Here is a 19660-nt window from a genome sequence, read left to right on the forward strand (position 1 = left end):
GGCTTTCCTGGCCATGTGTCTGTTTTGGTAGACTGCTGGTGGAGGGACCAGCAGGCAGTGTGGTGTGACCGGCTGACAGTATTATTGTACGTCTGGGTTGTTTCTCTGTGCAGCTTGCTTTTCCTGTGACTTAAGGTGACCACTTGAGAAATCAGATTGTCTCTGCAGCTGCCACCCCAGTTGTAGTTCCCAGCCAAACTGGAATAACAAATAGTTCAGGTGAACATCTCTTGTTCCTTTTCATAGAGAAAGAGATAGATGATAGATGGATAGAGAACCACTATGGTCTCTGAAAGCTTCCAAATGCGATATTTGGGATAAATGGCAAAACTGTGATGTCACAGATCAGTTCTGACTTGGCTTTCAAGGAATTTGGGCGTCCTCTTTTCCTGTCTCCAGGGCCTCCTCTTTTCCTATCCCTCTTGTGTGGTCATCTCCATCTCTTTAAAAGAATATAATGCCTGCCCTCCAGCTCTTTCTCTGTACTCTAGCATTTAGGAGCATTAGCTTTACCAAAGAGCATCCTAAATGGGGAAAAACACATATAAACAACAAACACTCCTGTGTTTGAAGATCCTCCCAGCCTGGAAAACAAAGGTAGATGATTTAAACAGCGTTCACAAGGGCCACGAGGGCCACGTTTTGCCTAGGAAAGATAAAGTCTTTGATGATAGCCAACTTAGTGTCAATAGTGGCTTTCTTTGAGACATATTCAGATGGGAACCTCTTGCTTGCCAATTGCCATAGAAATCTTAACACACCATGAAGGTTGTCCAAGCGCCAAGCCTTCCGTTCTGGACTAAATTACTTTGAAGTGGCACAGGACGAGCAGTGGTCAATTTCAACTCTATAGACTGGACAGAGACAGTGGGAGTGGGAGATTGTGCGTTTTAAAGCAGAAAATAAGAAGGGGAAACTTGTTTTATACACTCTATACAAGGTTCTGCTCATTGTCAGTTATCTTTTATCTTTTATATTTCCCATGAATGATTCATGTCTTGGTGGCTTTGTGTCACCCCTCTTTTCACGAGAAACTTCATTAGAGAGCTATAAGTTTTTCCATTGATTGGGGACTTCATTTGAGTGTTTTTCTCCTTCGTCTTCTGGTTATTGTCATCTGGCTTCAAATAACCCCTTGCAACCTGTTTTCCCCTTTACTATGTTTACCTGAATCCGACTTAAAAAAAAAAAAAGCCCACTCTAACCTTTTGGAGAACTGTTTATTGACATTACTACCGATTGTTTTTGACTAGTTGCCTTTTATCAGTTTTGTATCAGTCAGCTTAAAAACAAACAAGGATTCAGCCTTGTTAATATGGACAGCCAACCTTACTGCTCTAAGCCACTTGGGCATTTTGTGGCAATGAAGCAAATTTCTTCATAACACCTGCCCCAAAAGGCTAAATTACTTATCTCCACTCAACTTCCAAGTAAACCACAGTACAAGTGGGTTCTGATTCCCATCACCTAATAAATAGAAGAGGTGTTTAGTGCCCGCTACTCAGCTTCATTCAGGATGTTTTGAACTCCATATCCACCTTAGCTCCTGATTCTTTCAGCTTCTTTGTGTCTGCAAACATCTCACTTGTCCTTTTCTCCATCTTTTCCTCGTTGTTATCCTTTTTCTTTAGAAAGAGGCTGGACAGCAAAGAAACGCTAAAATTTGCTTTTCAGCTCTCCACTGATGAGGATCACTAAGGCTATTATTAATTTTAACAAATGCGTGCAGTAACCCCTAAGATTTATGCCACTGTGCTGTGCAACCTGCAGGGCTTAGTCTTCATAAATATACTGTACTCTCTAGATTAGATTGTAAATTAGACCAAGCTGTAAACATATTTTATTGCTTGGGGAGGGTAAAGAAATAAAGAGATCAAGGGAAGAGAACCGAATGGTCACTACATGAGCAGCCTGTTCTGTTTGGAAGAGAATGGCAGAGATGTGCCACCATGTAAAACATAAGCGACGCATAGGAAGAATACTTTTATTAAACTCTTTACTTCATAATCATTCTTGCTTTCTATCGGAGGTACACATTTTAAGTTTTTACTTTAAGTGTATCAGGAACCAATAAATCTGTGGCAGAGTTAACCTATGCATGGCAAAATACATAAAATACATATTCCTTTGTTTCATAATAAATAAACCTGTAGCATAATAAAGAATAGTGCAAACTACCATTGAAAAAGTTGTATAAATAAAACAACTCATTATAAATCAGGAATATTTTGTTTGAATAAGTTTACGATACATAAATTATCCCCCCAAAGTTCATACCTCATCTTATTTTGTCTATTTGAAAGAGCTTTGAAAATGAATAATACGAAAATCAAATAAACTTTAAAGATGTAGAATTTTTTTATATTCAAGTTTTATGGTCTTTTTCTTTATAAAGGAGGGTCTGCATGTTTCATATTCACCATAACAATCTGAAGACAACATTGAAAGGCTTTCAAAGTGACAGCACCATGCACTGTACTAGTAATAGAATATATCTATAAACTATATATCATCTCATCAACACAATGCAAAAAAGAGACATGCAGGAAGAGTCCTGGTTTTCACATTACGTTGTTCATTCAAGTAAGCTTAAAAATATATTTTTCCCATTTTCTTTCCTTTTTTTTTTTTTTTTAAATAAATCGTAGGTCATAAATGACCATCTCTCACCAAAATGTATAATATAATTCTTTGGTGTGCTTTGAACTCTTCCAGGAAAAAAAAAAAAAAAAAAAAAAGGATGATGTCTGAAAATAAATTAATTCAACTGTACAAATAATAGTGTTCACATACAAGTTATTAACAATGACAAGACTACATCCACCACTCACAGCACACAAAACAAATTTCTACAAACCCTGGGGAAGGGGTGTCTTCAGGGTCTCTGAGGATAAATTAGTGCTCTTTAGTCTATTTGTATGATGTTTATGATGGACTACGTTTTGCACACGACATGTGTTGTACCAACCAAAAATAAATTGACTAAGAGTTATTGTCCTAGGTCCTTGACCTTTTTTGTCCTAGCTTGACAGCCCTGGCAAAGGTCACACATTCATCAGTGTTTGGTGGTAGCTATAAACCTTTTAACAATTTTAATATGTATAGCAACTCCCTCCCCTCTTGTAATGTAAATCATACAGTGTCATTTTCAAGTGGGATAGAGTTCTGTATGCTCAGGTGGAAGAAAATGCATTAGAATGCAGTTTCCAGCGCTGAAAAATAAAGACTTTTTAAAAGGTCAATAAACAGTATAAAAGAGGGGTTGACCTGTTTTTAAAACAATAGCTTTCCTAAAAAATAGGCATGTTGCCAACATCACACCTCCTTATACTTGCCTGTGAATTTTGGCATCCCAAGAACTTAGGATCTAAAACATAGTATTTTTATTACACAGGAAGTTTAGACAGAGTAAAGAGGCAGCAGCTGAGATTTTTGATTTAAAAAAAAAAGAAAAAGAAAGCACTTGAATTTCTTCTATTTTATAAAATATCACAGTTTCACAGTTGTCTACTGCAGCAGTTCTTCTCTCCAGTTGCTTGAACAATCACAGTAACACAATACATGGAGACGTACTAGGCTGCTGCATCTCTTTTTTTCAATCATAACAAGCAGGGTACTGAAGGAATAATCCTGTATAAAAATACTGTTATGGTGAGATCAGTAATAAAAGAGTGGGAATGAAAAATTACATGTATTAGAACGAAAGGGTCTTTACAAATATTTTCGGACACAGGTACAGTCCAGGATCTGTTGGTGATGCAGCAAGTGTGTGTGGTTTACAATCAAGAGGCCTTTGCAGAATTAGGGCCCAGGCGGGAAGCAGAGGGGCTCCATTATGGTGTCAAAGGCGGTCTCGAGGCACTCCGGGAAGTGCAGAGGGCCTTGTTGCTGTGTTGAGTGCTGACTTAACGCTCTTTTTCTCACCCTTGTAAAGAACTACATATATTGCATTGGCAGTGTGTTTCGATGAACTATGATCTCTCCATTTATCTTCCTTGGCACAGTTTGCTCCCAGTCCTGTCCCCCTGCAACATACAAGTCCAGCTTGGTTGGGTTTGTTGTTGTTGTTTGTTCGTTTGCTTTCTAAGGGGGGGGGGGAAAGCCCAAATATCTTAATTAAATTAATTAAATGTACCAACACCATAGGGTTTCATACTAAATAAATAGGGCTAATTAGACCTGGTGGCAAGTCTGAGTCGCGGGTTTGTCTCAAGCTCGGCATTGTCTCAGGTTAGGATGCGGTCCAAGGGCTCCCACTTATTACTTTACTGATGGTGATGGCGACTGATCGAATCTAATGTATCGTCCGCACGACTTCAGGGTTCGCGTACATGTCCTCATCATCAGACTCGGAAGTGGTTCCATTGCTCGAAGGGGCGTGCAGGTGGCTGGGGGCTCCGCCGGCCTGGCATACGTACCACTCATTGAGGTTGGTCACCTGAGGGGACAGAGTGCTCGAGCGACTCCTGGTGGGGTCTAGTACAGGGGACAAGGGGGCGCCCACTGGAGTCCCCACTGATGAGTAGCCCAGGGCTCCTGGAGAAGGTGGCGGGGACTTGCAGTGAATCTTCATGTGTTTCCTCAGGGAGCTTGGGTGGGTGTAGGACTTGTCGCAGCCCCGGACCTTGCAATAGTAGGGCTTATCGCTGGTGTGGACGTGGGAATGTTTCTTCCGATCGCTGCTGTTGGCAAACTTCCTGTCACAGCCATCAAATTCACATTTGAAAGGCTTTTCCCCTGCAAGAAAGCACAGGGGAGGTTAACAGGGGCTCTTCAGAGTCCTCTGAACTTGAGAGAATAATCTTCAAGCAGATAGAAGGATGCAACTTCCCATTCTCTTGAAGACCGACTCCCAGCCTAATTCCCAATTCCCAGGTTCCAGAATGCTACAGGGAAGGGATACTTCCAGGATGGGCCTGGTGTCCCGTGGCCTGGAGGCTCTCCTTGGACTTGGGTTTTGGGAGAGGCTGGATGTCGATCCTGAAGTACCATAGGGGTCAAGGCGAGAAGGGCTAAGAGCTTGGATCAGGCAATAACGCTGAAATTCAACGGGGACCCAAATACCTCCATCCTTGTCCCCCTTGGGTCTACACACACAAAAATTCAAACAGATCCCCTGTCAAGATAAATGCTGTTGAAATAACTTCCAAAGCCACAGCTTAGGTGAAGACCGTAAGAAAAGGAGAAGGAAAATAAACAGATACTCAAGTAAAAGTAAACTGGGATTGATCAGTAAAATTATAATAACGGCATTTTGTTTCAGAGAGTTCCCCAGGATTTCATTGATGGAAAAGAAAGGCAATACACCAAAACCCCGATCTCCCCAGAAATAAAGACATCTGTGAAAACCACGATCCGACCACTAGATTTTTTACAAGCCTAGCTGGGCACAGAATAGGCTCTTGGCCTCTTCCTTCTCCCAGCTCTTCTCACAACTTACTGGGCAGTTAAGACCCTAGCGGAACAGAACCTTAACAAGCATTAATAAAGACCACAAACCTCAGCCAGAGGCTTCTTCTAACATACTGTTTAACAGTAAACAGGGGAAAAAAATGCTATTTATCAGAGTCTTTGGGCCCACTGCCCCTTTAAGCTGTCCTACCCACCCCAGGAAGACAGGGCCTTTAAACATAAGGTCCTAGGTGCAGGCAGTAGAAATGCTAAGACAACTAGATAATCCAGCCACTCTACACCTTGGTCTTAAAAAGCAAGGACAGAAAGACAGCAGGTAGCAGTTATGACTTCCCCCCTCACCTTAGTATCCATGAACTTGATGTATTTGGGTCCATAATTGAACGTTATCTCATACATACTGTGGTATAGTAATATATTTTTTCCTTATATTTGAATTATTTTAAAAGGAGTTTCTCTACATTTCAGCAGCTACTCTGCTGATATATGATAGTCTTTTCCTTGTTTTTCAACAAATTGTTTTTAAAAAGCCAAACAACTATTAAGACAGCTTAGTGTACATAAATTTTCTGTGGTGGATTCTCCTATACAAATATTTCGGTGTAATTTTCTCTCTTTTAACTTCAGAAATGAATAACTACTTCAGTGCCAAGAGTATATTAGCACATCTGAAAAGTATTCAGATGCCTGTAACATAACTTACCCTACTTGGAAGTATTGTTTAAAAATTGAGTTATTATTCATATACCTCCTACATTGGCCTACAAAGAGAGGGAAAAACACAACCTAATGCGATGATAGTGACACCCTTTAAAAATTCTCTGTGGAGGGGCTGCAACAGAAATCAAGTTTTATCAAAACACTGGTTATTTGTCCTGATTCTATATTCCACTTTAAGTTGGAGATAATACTAACTTAATATAGCATTCTTCCCCCTAAAAAGCATAATCAGCTTTTCTTCAACATGGAGGCTTAAGTGGATTTATTCACCCTATGCAAATGTTGCTTTTTAGAACATTGTGTTTCTGCACAGGCTAAGCATTTATTGTGCAGAATAAACGGCTGGGACGTTGCAAGCTTCACCACTGCTCACGATAAAGAGAAGCATTAAGAATCAGGCCCAGAAAAGGCAGATACCATGTGGAAAGAAAGGTAGAAAAGCCAGCACAAGGGGAGATGGAGGAAGAAAATAGAAAAAAAGGAAAGGGTGATAGAATTGCCTATTTTATTCGCGGGGTGGGCAGGTGGGGGAAGAGCCAATTCTACCTGAGTAGGAAGGGTGAGAGGCCCCAGTGTTTACATTTCAGACGCTGACAGTGGGGTCACGTCGGAATTTAACTACTTATAGGGTTTTAGAGAGTGAGGGAAGCTATGTGTGAGAACTCCAAGTCCAGCTCCAAGAAAGGTTATAAATGGAATTGGGGGCACATGGGTCAGGAAACGGGCCTTCTGGAGTGGTCGGGGGATTATTTCCTTTGATCAGCCTGTCCCGGGATCCCCGGATAACTGCCCGCCCCCCCCCCGCCCCTCCAAAAAGGGGGAGCGTTGCGGTGGGGAGGGGAGTCCGGGCTGGCCCCCACTGGACACGAGGATCGATGGCTCAGCGGCCCAGGGACCGCCAAGAGCACCCAGCGCGGATCCGAGCATCAAGGGGCGGGCGCTCGCATCCCTGCCGCAGGGACCGGCGAGGCCCAGGCCGCCGCCGCCGCCGCCGCCGCGAGCCGAGCGGGGACGCAGTCCTGCGCGCTGGGAACCCGAAAACCAAACGGCCCGGGTCCCCGCCCCCGGGGGAACCGGAGGGCCGGCACCCGCGCCGTCAGCTTCCAGCTCAGTGCGCGAAGCGGCAGAGCACGGCCCCAGCTCGGGGCAATCTCCGGGCCGGGAGGGAAGGTCCCCTCCCCTCGGAGGTGAAAAGGCCGCAAGGGCCTGAGGTTGCGGGCGCCGTCAGGGGGGGTTCCCCTTGCGGGGGGCGGGGGGCGCTTCACCGCCACAACCCCAGGCCTCCGTCTGGTCGGGAAGTGCTGGGCCCTGGGGCCAGCCGCTGGCTTAGAGAGGCCGTGGAGGTTTTATGAGAGCCCGGTGGGAAATCTCCTTTTGGAAACATCATTTAAGGCGGGCCGATCCCGATGAGAAAACAACGTAGCTGGCAGACCGGCCTCCGGGGAAAACGGGCTCCCAGCCTGGGGGCATCGGCCAGGCCACAGACGGCCTGGCGGGTCCCGGCGGCAGGAGCGAGGCCTGGGGTTCCAGACTCGGGCCCCCCGGGCCCGGCTCCTCGCGCAGATTCCCCGCCCCTCCCCGTAGCCTCGGCCGCTGGCCAGGCGTTGGGGCCCCCGCCTGGCGGCTGCTTCCTCGTCACCGCCGCCGCCACCGCGCCGATAAATCAGCCAAGTAATTGCCGAACGTAAACTCCAGTTACTTAAGTGTCCTCTGAGGGGTAATCTCGTCTGTCCTTATAAATCCCGACCGAGCTCGCGCTCATCGGCGCTCCGGCCCTGCGCGCGCGCCCACCCGGCGCCCGAGGCCGCAGCTGCCCTCACCCCAAAAGGGGGCACGCCCCCGCCCCCACCTAAGGCAGGGGCGGGGCGGGCGGGCGGGAAGGGGCCCCACCGCGGGCGGTGGGCCTCAAGGAGCCTCTGCAGCCCGCCCCGTCCTCCTCTTGGGAAAACTTTCTCCAAAATGACGGAAACCAATTTCTCAGCACCCTCTAGGGCCCGTGTGATAAAACGTGTGACGGCGCGTGTGAGTATAGGTGTGTATGAAGGCGTGTGAATGAGCAAGTGTAACTGTGTGATCAAGGCCCAAGAGTGTCCCAGCTCTGAGGGAGGGGGTCAGAAAGAACACGGGTGTGTGAAGTTGTTGCTGGTGTGATGTGTGTGCGCGTGAACGTGTACGTGTGGGGTGTGTAATCGTGGGAGAGTGTGTAAGCGCGCGCGCGCGTGTGTGTGTGTGTGTGTGTGTGTGTAGGGGGAAGGTCTCCGGGGGGCGCATTCCTTTCGCACTCTACACCCTGCCCGGAAGGGACAAGACCCCCTTCCCTGTCCCGTCCCGGAGGGGTCACACCGAGCTGGGCCCCCAGCGGCCCCGATGTCACCGCTAACCCCCCCACGCGCCCCAAGCACGCCCGCTCTTCGGTCACCGCGCGGGGCCTGCCATGCGGTGAGGGGGAAAGTGCCGCCGGACCGGCTCCGGTCCGGCGCTCCTTCCCCATCGCCCTCCCCAAGTTTCTGGAGCCGGGCGGATAGGGGCTGCCGACCGTCCTGGACGCCTTCCTGTTCTGGCGGCGGCGGCGGCTTCTGCTCCGGGGCGGGGGCGGCGGCGGCGGCGGCGGCTGGAGCGCGTGGCCGGTCCCGGCGGAGGGGGCTGCGGGGAGCGCTGGAGACTCGAGCGCGTAGGAACGGAGCGCGGGGGCCTGTGTGTGTGCTATCGAATTACTTATTCATAGAAAAAAAAGGGGGGGGAGGGAGAGAAAAACAAGAAGTCACATGTCCGGGTTATACAGATGCGAAGAGAAGCAGCGGAAGGAGGGGAAAACAAAAACATGAAGGCGAGCAGGAGACGAAGGAGGAAGAGAAAGCGGCGGCAGAAGCGGCGGCGGCGGCGGCCGGGGACAGACACCCACCTGTATGAGTGCGCTTGTGTATCTTGAGGTTCTCGGAGCGCGCGAAGACCTTGCCGCAGCCCGGGAAGGGGCAGGGGAAGGGCTTCTCGCCGGTGTGCACGCGGATGTGGTTGATGAGCTTGTATTTGGCCTTGAAGGGCTTGCCCTCGCGCGGACAGTCCTCCCAGAAGCAGACGTGACTGCTCTGCTCGGGGCCGCCCACGTGCTCCACGGTGACGTGGTTCACCAGCTCGTGCATGGTCCCGAAAGTTTTGGAACAGGGCTTGGAGCCGCCGGCCGGGGGCGGCGGCGGCGGCGGCGGCGGCCCGGCCAGCTCCTCGGGGTCGATCCACTTGCAGATCAGCTCCTGCTTGATTGGCTGCCGCATGTAGCGCAGGAAGGCCCCGGCCGCCCCCGGGAGGTGGGGGGGCTGTTGCGCTGGCGCCGGCGGCGGCGGCGGCGCCGGGGGCGGCGCGTGGTGTTGCAGGTGGGGTCCCGGTCCTGTGGCTGCGGCCGCCGCCGCTGCTGCCGCGGCCGCTGCCGCCAGGTTCAGGTTTAAGTTCACGGCTCCGTAGCCGTGCAGGGCGGCGGCCGCCGCGGCCGCCACCGCCCCGTAGTGCGCGTCCCCCGAGCGCGGCGCGAAAGGCGGCTCGGCGCGGCCGTACAGCTCCGCCGCCGCTGCCGCAGCCGCGGCCGCTGCCAGCCCCAGGCGCATCTGGCCGTTGAGCGGGTGCGGGTGGCCGCCGGGGCCTCCCGGCGGCTCGTGCAGCGAGGGGAAGAGCGCCGGGCCCCCGCCGCCGCCGCCGCCGCCGTCCGGGCCCGCGTAGGTGCCGCTGGCCGAGATGAACATGCCACCCGAGGCGGGAGGCGGGGCCGGGTGCTGGGGGGAGCCGGGGCCCGAGCGCGGCTCCCCTCCGAGCGGGGCCCCGTGCATGGCCGCCGCGGGGGCCGTGGCGGAAAGGTCCCTCCGGAGGACGAAGTCCCTGCTGTGGCCTTTGCCGCTGCTGCCGCCGCCGCCACTGTTGGTGGTGGTGTAGCCCGAGAGGGCAGGAGGAGGAGGGGTGGGGGGAGGAGGGGGAGGAGGAGGGGGCGAAGGGGAGGGGGGAGGAGGAGGAGGGGCCGGGGGCGGGGGCGCGGGGGACGGCCCGCCGCGGGCGCCCCCGACGCCGGGGGCGGTGCGGGCGCCGGGGTGCACGGCCGAGGCGGCGGCGCGGGCGTTGGCCGCCGGGGACTCGGACGGCGCCGGGAGCGCCTGGGAGGGAGGTCTGGGGCCGGGCGCGCTCGCCTGGGCCATGTGCTCCGGTCTGAGCGGAGCGCGAACCACGCCGGGGTCAGCGACCGGGTCCCGCAGGCGGAGGTGCGCGGCCGCGGCGCGGACCCGGGAGTAGGCGGGCGCGCTGGCCAGCGCCGGGAAGCCTGTCATGTTCTGCAGCGGCCAGGCGCGAGCCGCGGCCGGATCCGCTAATCTCGGCGCGGGCGGGTTCCTCTTGCTCAAAGGGGGCTCCATCAGAGCGACACAATCAGACCCACGGACCCTCCCTGGGGGTACTTTTTTCCCCCCTCGGCCCGCCCTCAAAAACATGTATATGTTAGGCGCTCTTTAACTTCTTTGTCTTGGTCTCCTAACTCCGCTCATTCCCGTTCCCACTCGGTCCTCCAGCGATTGGCCGAGCGGACACCACCTCGGAGCTGCACAGTGGGACCGAGATTTTGGAAATGGCAAGGGTGGGATTGGAGGGAGCCGCGTGATTGGCAGCAGGCGCGGCTGCCCGATTGGCTCCCTTTCCGGCCTTCGGCCCAGCGGGCACCCGCCCCAGCGCTCGCGGCCGCCTTCGCTTTCGCTTCGCGCCCCCTCCTCCCCCGGAGCCCCGCGTCCCCGCCTCCCCCGGGATGCCCAAGTTGCACTTGCAGAAAGTTTGCGGCCGGCCTGCGCGCGCAGCGCCTAGCGTTCCCAGTACGCGCCTTGCGGAGAGCGTGCGCCGGCACGCGGCCGAAGGGCGCCAGGCGGCCCTGGGCTGGGGGACCCCTCTGGGGAGCAAAAGGCGAGGGGAGGGGGAGCCCCCAACTTCAAAAGCATTCTCTCACTGCACACCGCGTCCCTTCCAGCATCCAAACACTTTCTTACCTCCTCCCTTGGAAGAGCGCCGGGCTGCTCTCTGGGGGAGGAGGGGGTGAACAGATGTATGGCCTCCATCGTGCTCGAGGACAGGATGGTGGAAACTTCTTATTTGGGAAGGCACTCAATCTGCCGAGCGCTCGCGGAGGGCGCACAGACAGTAGACGGAATGAGAAAGGATATTAAAATCCTATTGGTTGCCAAACACCAGGTGAAGTTAAAATACATCTTTCCCCAAAGGAACCGTCTTACCTCGACTTTTTAGCTCATGGAATCCTTTTCAGCATGGTTCAAAGGAGTCAGCTCGAAGTGTAATCTCACTGCTCATCGGTTCTAGATCTGCCACTTCCAATTAGATCTACGGAGGGGGAGGGGCATCGGGCAATGATTCTAACTTTTGCTTCTCCGAGATACACTGGCAGGGCAGAACAGACAGCATCTGTCCAGGGGGAAGCGGCTGAATAAACCATATCTTTTAAACAGCAGTTCTCCTTCCGGTGCAGAATGCAGTCCACATGGGTGCCTCATTTTCTCCGAAAGGACCACAAGTTAGATTGAAGCCAATAAAATAATTATTTTAAAAGCAAGCAGTATCTTTGCACTTTATGTGCTAATAGAATAACCTGTTACCATTTTTCTAAAAAGTTCATCAAGCAGGAGAGATGCTTTCCTTGAAAACCATAAAAACTGGCTTTCAAAAAAAGTAAGCCTCACCCCCTTTCAAGCGATTTGCTATCAAATCTTTTTGAAGAGAGAAATAGGTCCTTGCATCACTTGGGAGGGGGCAGTGAAATGTGATATCCCTCACACTTAAGGGTTCTTATTGCCCTAAAGTGTCATTTAGTTTTTAAAAAGAAAACATGTTAAAATTTTGCCATATGCCATGGTGCTCAAAAATTAAAGTCAGGTTTTTAAATTGTTTCTGCTGCCCTACATAAAATTATTTTTTAAAAAGAAATCATGACTAAAATTCCCCCCCTCCGGGTTTGGGATACAGTAAAACATGTTATCCACTTAATTCGTTTGCTGTCCAAGTTAAAAAAAAAAAGACTCCATAAAACCATCATCTGTGAGATCATCCTGAGAAGTGGGAAGAATTATTTTGAAAAGAGCTGATTCCATAGCTGCATTTACACTGGTGTGAACAATGTTTAACAGGGAATTTCCCTGCGAGCCTTGAGAATGTCATTACTCTTATAAAACTGACAAACCAACAAAGAAAATAGTACAATCAGATTTCAAATGGGTATTTTCTTTAAGCTTCAGTGAAGCTCAAATAAGGTGAAATAAGCAAGGCTTGAGTGCAAACACAACGAAAAACAATTTAATAAACAACAGAGACAAAATCCATATCTGTATTTGGAGAGGACGAAGTCTTTCAGAATGTTTTTTCCAAGACTTAAACAGTCTCAAGCCACCCAGGCAAGGTGAAGGAAGGACTGTGTCATCTCTATGAATGGTTTATGAAGAAAGCATCTTATTTGGAATTGTCCACTGTCTTCACTTCCTCTCAGAACCTTGCAAAGGAGGCTCCTCTATTTGAATTTTTTTAGCAATAATCATCAACAAGTCCATAATGGCAGCGTGGTGTGCAATCCTGCAGGTTATAAGTAAAAACAAAGCAAAAAGAATGAATAAAGAAAGAAGAAAATAAGCCCAACCTAGCCTTTAATATAGATTGTTGAGCATTTTTATTGTGCAATAAAATGGGTACCTCCACCTCTTTCAAAATAGCTTTTCCTCAAAATTATAACTGCTTTGTTTTATTGAATTGCTGAAATTTAATGGTTTAATGGGTGAAGGCATGAAGGAGAGGCTGTAAAAATGTGAATAATGGTGCAGCAGAGCCTTGCCGGAATCTGGAACCCGCCTCCTTGTACAACTCTTGTTAAACACAGCATGATATGTATCTGTCATCGATTTAATATGTCTTAATTCAAATATAGCTCCCTGATCAATTTCTTTTTATGGGAAGCTTTAAAAAAGAAAATCTTCCTTAGGAAATGATAGAGGTTTGGATAGCAATGAGAAAGAGAGATACTTGTGAAATGTGTTTAATGAATATTTGCAAACTTATGACCAAACTCAGACCCTAAAAAAGATAATTGACTCAGGTAAATCGACTTGAGATGCTAATTCTTAAAAGAAAGAACTGGAAGCAAAATTTCAGTCAACACCAATAAGGCGCCAATAAACCGCCTGCCAATTAAACCTGAGAATAGGCCTGGCTAGATGATCATCAGGAAGGCTCGCAGTGGATTTCCGGATTGCCTGTCTTTATAAAAGAGCTTTTTATTTTGTAGAGGCGCTTTTTGTTATTGTGATGACCCGCCTGACCCCAGGTGCGCTGGTTCTTTTTCAAGCCATTTTGAGAGCCAAATCAAAACCCCTTCACATCCCGAGTTTCTAAGGACCCAATAACTGTCACACTTCCTAAGTAAACACCAACAATTTCCAGGGCGTTGAAGAAAATAAATACTAGTGTGGGTTTTTGGGGTTTTTTTTTTTTGTTTTTTTTTTTTTTTTAAGCAAAAGGGTGTAGAAGTCGTTATGCCAGTTCCCCTGTGGATTTAGCCCCATATTTCCGCGGTGGTGCTGGTCGCCAGGGCAGAGCCTCCAAACCCTTGCTCCTCTCTGCGCGTTTGCAACGGAGGTGCTGGTGTGGGGCCAGCAACGTGGCGATCCATGGAGATGTCCTTTCTAGGGTCAACAGGTGCTCCTCGGGGAACCTGGATTTCCAGACTTCTCTGCTGCACCCCGAACCCCAACCGGTTCCCGGCCCCAGACCAAGGCGCGAAGAGGGTGGGAAGACGCGGTCAACGCCGAGCCGGCCGGAACCCAGCGGCCACGCCGCGCTCCGCTGCCCGGAGGCGGCCGAACCCGGTCTCGGGGTGCCCAGGCGGGCGCTCATGGCTCCCCGCTGTTCCGAGGGCCGGGAAGGAGGTGTACTGCGGCTCCCCGGTGCCCTCCGGTCGTCCCTGGACTCAGCCAAGTCTCCTCGCGATGGGTGTGGGCAATTAATAAATTCTATGGGAAGTGAATTGGACATTTCCTGGCTTTTGAGCCTTTGTCTGATTGTTTCGGCAGGCGGGGGTAGGGGGTGGGGAGCAGGGGGTACGCCGGGGACGGGGAGGTGGACAAGAAAGGAGCTGGGGGACCCACTGAGCTGGCCTTTATTGCCTTTCCAATTGCTTTATGGCTCGCCCATCCCGCGTGGTTTCCGCAAGGGCGGCCTCCTTGCAGAAGGGCTGGGTGCCCAGCGGTTTGGAGCACCTTGCGCCATCTGGGCTGCGCCAGAGGCAGGTTCAAGGGCGGAGAGGGTGGTCGGAACCCCTCGAAGGGTCAGAGGACTTTTGTAGCTCAGCCCAAGGGCTCCCCAGTGGGTGCTCAACTGGGAGAAGGGTTTATTAGCAGACAGTTGGAGGGGGGGGGTGGGAGACCTCTCAAAAGCTGGGGCGAGGGGAGCACGGGGACCCGCAACACTGCGTTTCAGTTGAGCTCTGTCGTGGCCGGAAGTGATGAAGACTAAGGATTCAAGGGCTTTTCCCGAATCAAGCTCTCCAGGCCACTAGGCAGTGAGGTACCCGGCCCTTTGCCCTGCTCGCACTCGGCGGGTACCAGTTGCCCAGACCCCAGTCCTCACCACTGGTGACCTGACTTGGTGGGACCTGCGACCCGGCCCTGGGGCCTTGGGTGCCAGGAAGGAACGCTCAGGTCTCAGTTCTAAGAGTTTCTCCGAGGGTTCCCTCCGTTTCCCGCCCTTCTGAGCCGCAGCTGAATCCTCAGACTCCTCGAACATGTGTGAGGCTGAGAGTAGACAAATAAGTGCTTCTTGATAGTTTTTGATCCCTGTCCCATGAACATGGACTTCATGAGGATTCAAAACCAAACCAAAAAACCCAGAGGCCTGGGTTGTGAAGCCATCACTGGAACCTTGGGATTTATTTATTCATTTGTTTTGGATACTCAAGAACTGGACTCATCCCATTTACACCTGACCTTAGTACTTAAAAGCCTTGAAAAATTCTGCCTCTCTTCACTTCCCCACTTCGAAAAAAAATCAGTAAGATTGACCTGTCATCAAATATTATCATTTGGTTATCATTTGTTATCCTCAGGGGTGAGCGTTGTTGAATGGCCTTTGACCCACATTCAACTGTTAAGATTGGTAATTTCTTGCAAAATGCCTAACTGTCGTCTTTTAAAATATGTTTAGAAGGTCTAAACAGTAAGCAGAAACCCCCTTACCTGTTCACAGTTCGTGTAACCACCCAGTACTTCTTTATGTTGGCTCCAAGATGTATTTCTCCTCCCCCCTCATGCTTTACTCTTTAGAATGTTTTTGGATGGGGGAATAAAGGAGAAGCAGAAGTTCTTTTATTTCTAATCTCAAATTTTGTGAGTAGTTTCCCCTTATTCCATACCCCTTCCAATATCTATACTTCAATATTTGAAGCTGTTGAGATAAATCAAATACTGACACATTGACGGATTTACTTGTGTAAGCAATATGGTTGACATATGGCATTGTTATTTATGAATGACAGCATAAATTGTATTACAAAGTCTATTGCAATAACACTGCAGTTTATTGGAAAGCTGCTTGCCTGTCACCGGTATTCAGCCTCTCTGGCTGTAGTTTGCCTGGGAGCCCAAAGGATAACTGCCCTCAAAATAATTAAACACATTGATGTAAGCCATGGCCTTCTGTTTTGGGGGGTTGGTTTTGTTTCTGTTTTACAGCAGTAGAAACTCTCCCATCAGGAAAGGAGACAAAGTCAAGACAGTCCTCTCGTTTTGCAAAACCACAACCACTGTCACCCAGAAATGTTGGCTTCTGTTGTGTTTTTTTTTTTCCTGAGTCCCTAATGACAAATACACAAACATTTGCATCTCTCACTAAACTGCTGGTGAACATATATTTTATAGAGAGAATTTTTATAAGCCCGGTTACAGAATAGTAAATTTTAACTGTAGAAAAGTTCTTTTAGCAGGCTAGAGAGGGCCTTATCCCCTGATACTCCCTGCTTTCACTAAAGCTCCCCCTTTTTAAAAATGGTATTTAAAAGTTACAACGTTGGCTGAGATTTTCACAATTTCCCCTTCTTTTACATTACACTTCTCTAAACCTTGGACAAAGCTCTTTTGTTCTAGGTGGGTTTTACAGGGGAGGGGGTCCCCCACCACACATGTGGTCCTTCATGGGTCAGGGGTCGCCAAGCCCAGGAGTGACTGAGAGGCTGAATCAAAGGTGACCTGCAACTTAATATCCTGTTGATGATCTTGTTGAATTTATGAGTGTCTGTGATGCAGAGGACAGTGCTGAAATCCTGTGAAATCCCACCCCCCTCCTTTTTTTGGCCCAGTGTATATGGACAGTCGATTCCACATTTTTTTCTCCCATCTCTTCCTCCATTTCCATCTTTTCCCTTAAGAGGAAAATTAGAAGGTTGAGTGGTATGTTCACCCAGTGTTTCTGCTTTCCAGTATAAAGATCCCTTTTGTTTGCTTGTTTGTTTTTGGCTTCTCCTGGCCAACAAGATGTACCTGAGCGTGTGAGTACCCTGTGTGTGCCTCTGCATTGTTTGTAGGCATATGTACACAAAATACTCAGCATACGACAAAAGAAGCCAGTCACCCGTTTACAGAGGCCCACAAACCGCAACGAGGTGTTCAGTGAATGAGTGCCCGGGTGTTTGATGGGATTTACTGGTGTTCTTGTGTGTGTCCGTTTTTTTTTTTTTTGAAGAGAATCCGAATTCTCTACTACACTGCCATTCTCTCCACTTGTGGGGGAAAGGGTTGCCAGCCCCGGGACCATCCATATACGGAGAAGCCTGGAGTCTCGCTGGCCTAGCCCTGTGCCGGCCCCAGGATATCTGAAAAGCCCTATTTTGGAAAACTTACAAAGAGAGCAAACGTTTGCCCGATGGAGATGGTTGGGGGTCCCTGGGTTCTGACACCAACACGGCGGGCCCTTCTAGAAACCTGTTGAAAAACTGAATTTCACTCGCAGGGCGCGGAAGTCGGCTGGGTTTTTTTCCTTGGCCAAGGACCTCAAATGTACTTTTGAGGCAATGACTCTGAAAGCCTTTGTAGGTTTTTTTTCTTTTTTCTTTCTCTCTATCCCTTGCTTTCTTGATCTCTCTCTCTCTCTCTTCCCCCTCTCCTTCCCTTAAAAAACAAACAAACAAAAAAACACAAAAAAACTGTGTCTTGAAGCGAAGGAGTTTCGCGGTTTGTGGAGAAATAAAGCACTTCTAAGAGGAGACGGCGACGTGACTTTGAACTTGGCTCAGCTCCTGCGTGTCCTGCAGGGAGAGAGAGGTGAACTGGAGCCGGGAACGAAGAGCCAGGAGCGCCCAGGCCGCCGGATCCCCAGCGGGGATCAGCCGTCCGTCCCACCGCCCGGCCGCGCGGCCCCTGGATCCTGGGCCCGCGAGCGCCCAGCGGCTTCGGCCCGCAACGGGCGCCGAGAAGGGGGAATCCAAGCGAAAGGAGAGAACGGGGCAGGGAGGAGGGGACAGAGGAGGGCGGCGGGGCCGAGTCCGTGGGAATGAAGGAAAACTTGGAGAAGTCTGATGGTTTGGAAGAAGGAAGAAGAGTGAGGTTTGCGGACATGCAGGATTGTTATTCTCACGACCATTATTTCTAAGAAAATATTTTCTTTGGGAAATACTTTCGGGGTAAGCTTTGCCAATTCTCCCCCCTCCTACCCCCCATACAAATTGATGAATACAAGAAACAAGTGTGAAAGGCTGTGCCTTGGGCAGATTCACTGTATCAGGGCAGCCTTTTTGCCTGGCGTATTTCTCTGTCTTTCTCTCCCTGGTCCCTTTCTGCCTCGAGGGGCAGTTTGGCATTTGCCTTCCCCTAACCCCCGGACAGAGGGAAAGGTGTGCGCAGAGGAGGAACATTTCCTTCTTTCAGAAAAGTCGAGAAGCCCCAGCTTCCGAGCAAAATCCCGGGCTTTCAGACAAGATGCCCGGGCCTTCCTCCTCCTCGCCCCCAGCCCCGGGACAGGGGCAGGGAAGGCGGGCAGCGGGAGGGCACCGGGCCCCTTGTGCGCGGGGCTGCGGTCAGCTCGGATCTTGAGGGACCCGCTCAAGCCGGGAGAGGCTGCGTTGTGCGAGTGCAAGGGCCGGGTTCTGCCCCAGATCGCCTGCTGGAGTTCTCTTCCCGCGTTTTCATTCTTTTTTTTTTTTTTTTTTGATGGCCTTAATTTCAACTTGAAATTTTGAAATGCGTGTTGATTATTTTCTTCCTTGAATTTTATTTCAACTTCCAGAGTTTTGTTTTTTTTTTTTAAAGCAGTTCTCTCTGCTAGCTAGACGAAGAAAGGCGCTGGCCTCGGGCCTTCCATTCGCACCTCCGCAGCCTCCGCGGCCCGTCGCTTCCTCTCCGGTTACCTCCAGAGCGCGAGCTTTCGGCCTCGGGACGGGAAACGTCCTCAGCGGCCAACCGGGGACCTGGGACCCAGAGAGCAGCCTCGGGCCCCGCCATCGGCTAGAGCGGAGGGCGGCGGGGGTGGGGGTTCTCGCTTCTGGAGAATGCTTTTTAAGTATCTTCTAGGTTTGAGCCCTACCAGTCTGGAGATACCTTTTCCCGAGACTCTAATGAGCCTGACCCTCGGCCGAACTCCAGCCTGAGCCTGGCTTGGCCGGGCGCCTCCGGCGTCCCCACACCTCCCACCCTACAGTGGCAGAGGCCCGGACTTCTGGGCACCCACCCCGAGGGTGACACTGTCTTTAAACCGCTTCCAAACAATCCCCTCCCTCGCGGGGGCCGCTGCCCAGTGTTTACAGCCTTAATCAGAGCGGGACGCGAGCGGCGGGAGGAGTGGAGCGCGCCGAGCGCCGGGTGGGGGCCGCGACCGGGGAGGGGGCGGTGTTTGGGTGAGTGTCCAGAAGGGTGGGAGGGAAGGGCACGTCTGTTTTTCTCTAGCCACCCCCCTCCCCATCCTGCACCTGTGTGTTCACTACCTCAGGACAAGTCGACAAAAGTGTGTGTTGGGGAGGTGGGCGCGGACCAGGAGCGTGCCAACACGTCCGGAGATCTGCCCCTGAGCCGCGCGCCCCCCCCCGGCGCCCTCCAGGCGGGGCACTGGGGCTGTAGCCTCCCGGCGCACAGAACCTCCCACCTCGCGGGCCCGGTCGCTAGCCGCGTTCTCGAGCAACCAGGGGTGCCCGCTTTCGGTCCCCGGAGAAACGGTGGCCTCTACGGGAGGGCGTGGGCGCAGGGTACGCAACCAAGGGCACTGTGACCCCACCCAACCCCCACGGCCCAGGCCCTCGCTCGGCCGGCCGGCGGGTTCGGGGGAGCGCCTCAGCCCGCAGGACGAGGAGGCGTCGCGCCCAGGCGCACGGGACGCGGAGCGAGAGGCCGGACGACCCGGCGGGCTGCCACCATCCGCGGCGGCTGGGGCCGCGGGAAGCTGCTGCGGCGCCCGGGCGGAGAGGGCGGGCCGGCCTCGGGGCGGGGGCGCTGGATTGACGGCGCGGCAGCGGCCAATGGCGGCGCCGGGCGAGTGG

At 51.2% G+C, this 19660-nt stretch overlaps 1 protein-coding gene across 1 annotated transcript; it reads right to left on the minus strand.

The window, feature by feature from the left end:
• Positions 1–2338: 2338 nt before the first annotated feature.
• ZIC5 (Zic family member 5) lies at positions 2339–10535 on the minus strand. Its single transcript, XM_055542943.1, has 2 exons — positions 9035–10535; positions 2339–4737 (listed from the first exon to the last, which is right to left on the minus strand). Exons 1-2 carry the CDS (start codon positions 10518–10520, stop codon positions 4295–4297), a joined length of 1929 nt encoding a protein of 642 aa, XP_055398918.1. The 5' UTR covers positions 10521–10535; the 3' UTR covers positions 2339–4294.
• Between the last annotated feature and the right edge of the window lie 9125 nt (positions 10536–19660).

This window comes from Bubalus kerabau, chromosome 12, assembly GCF_029407905.1.
Source record: "Bubalus kerabau isolate K-KA32 ecotype Philippines breed swamp buffalo chromosome 12, PCC_UOA_SB_1v2, whole genome shotgun sequence".
Taxonomy (NCBI): domain Eukaryota; kingdom Metazoa; phylum Chordata; class Mammalia; order Artiodactyla; family Bovidae; genus Bubalus; species Bubalus kerabau.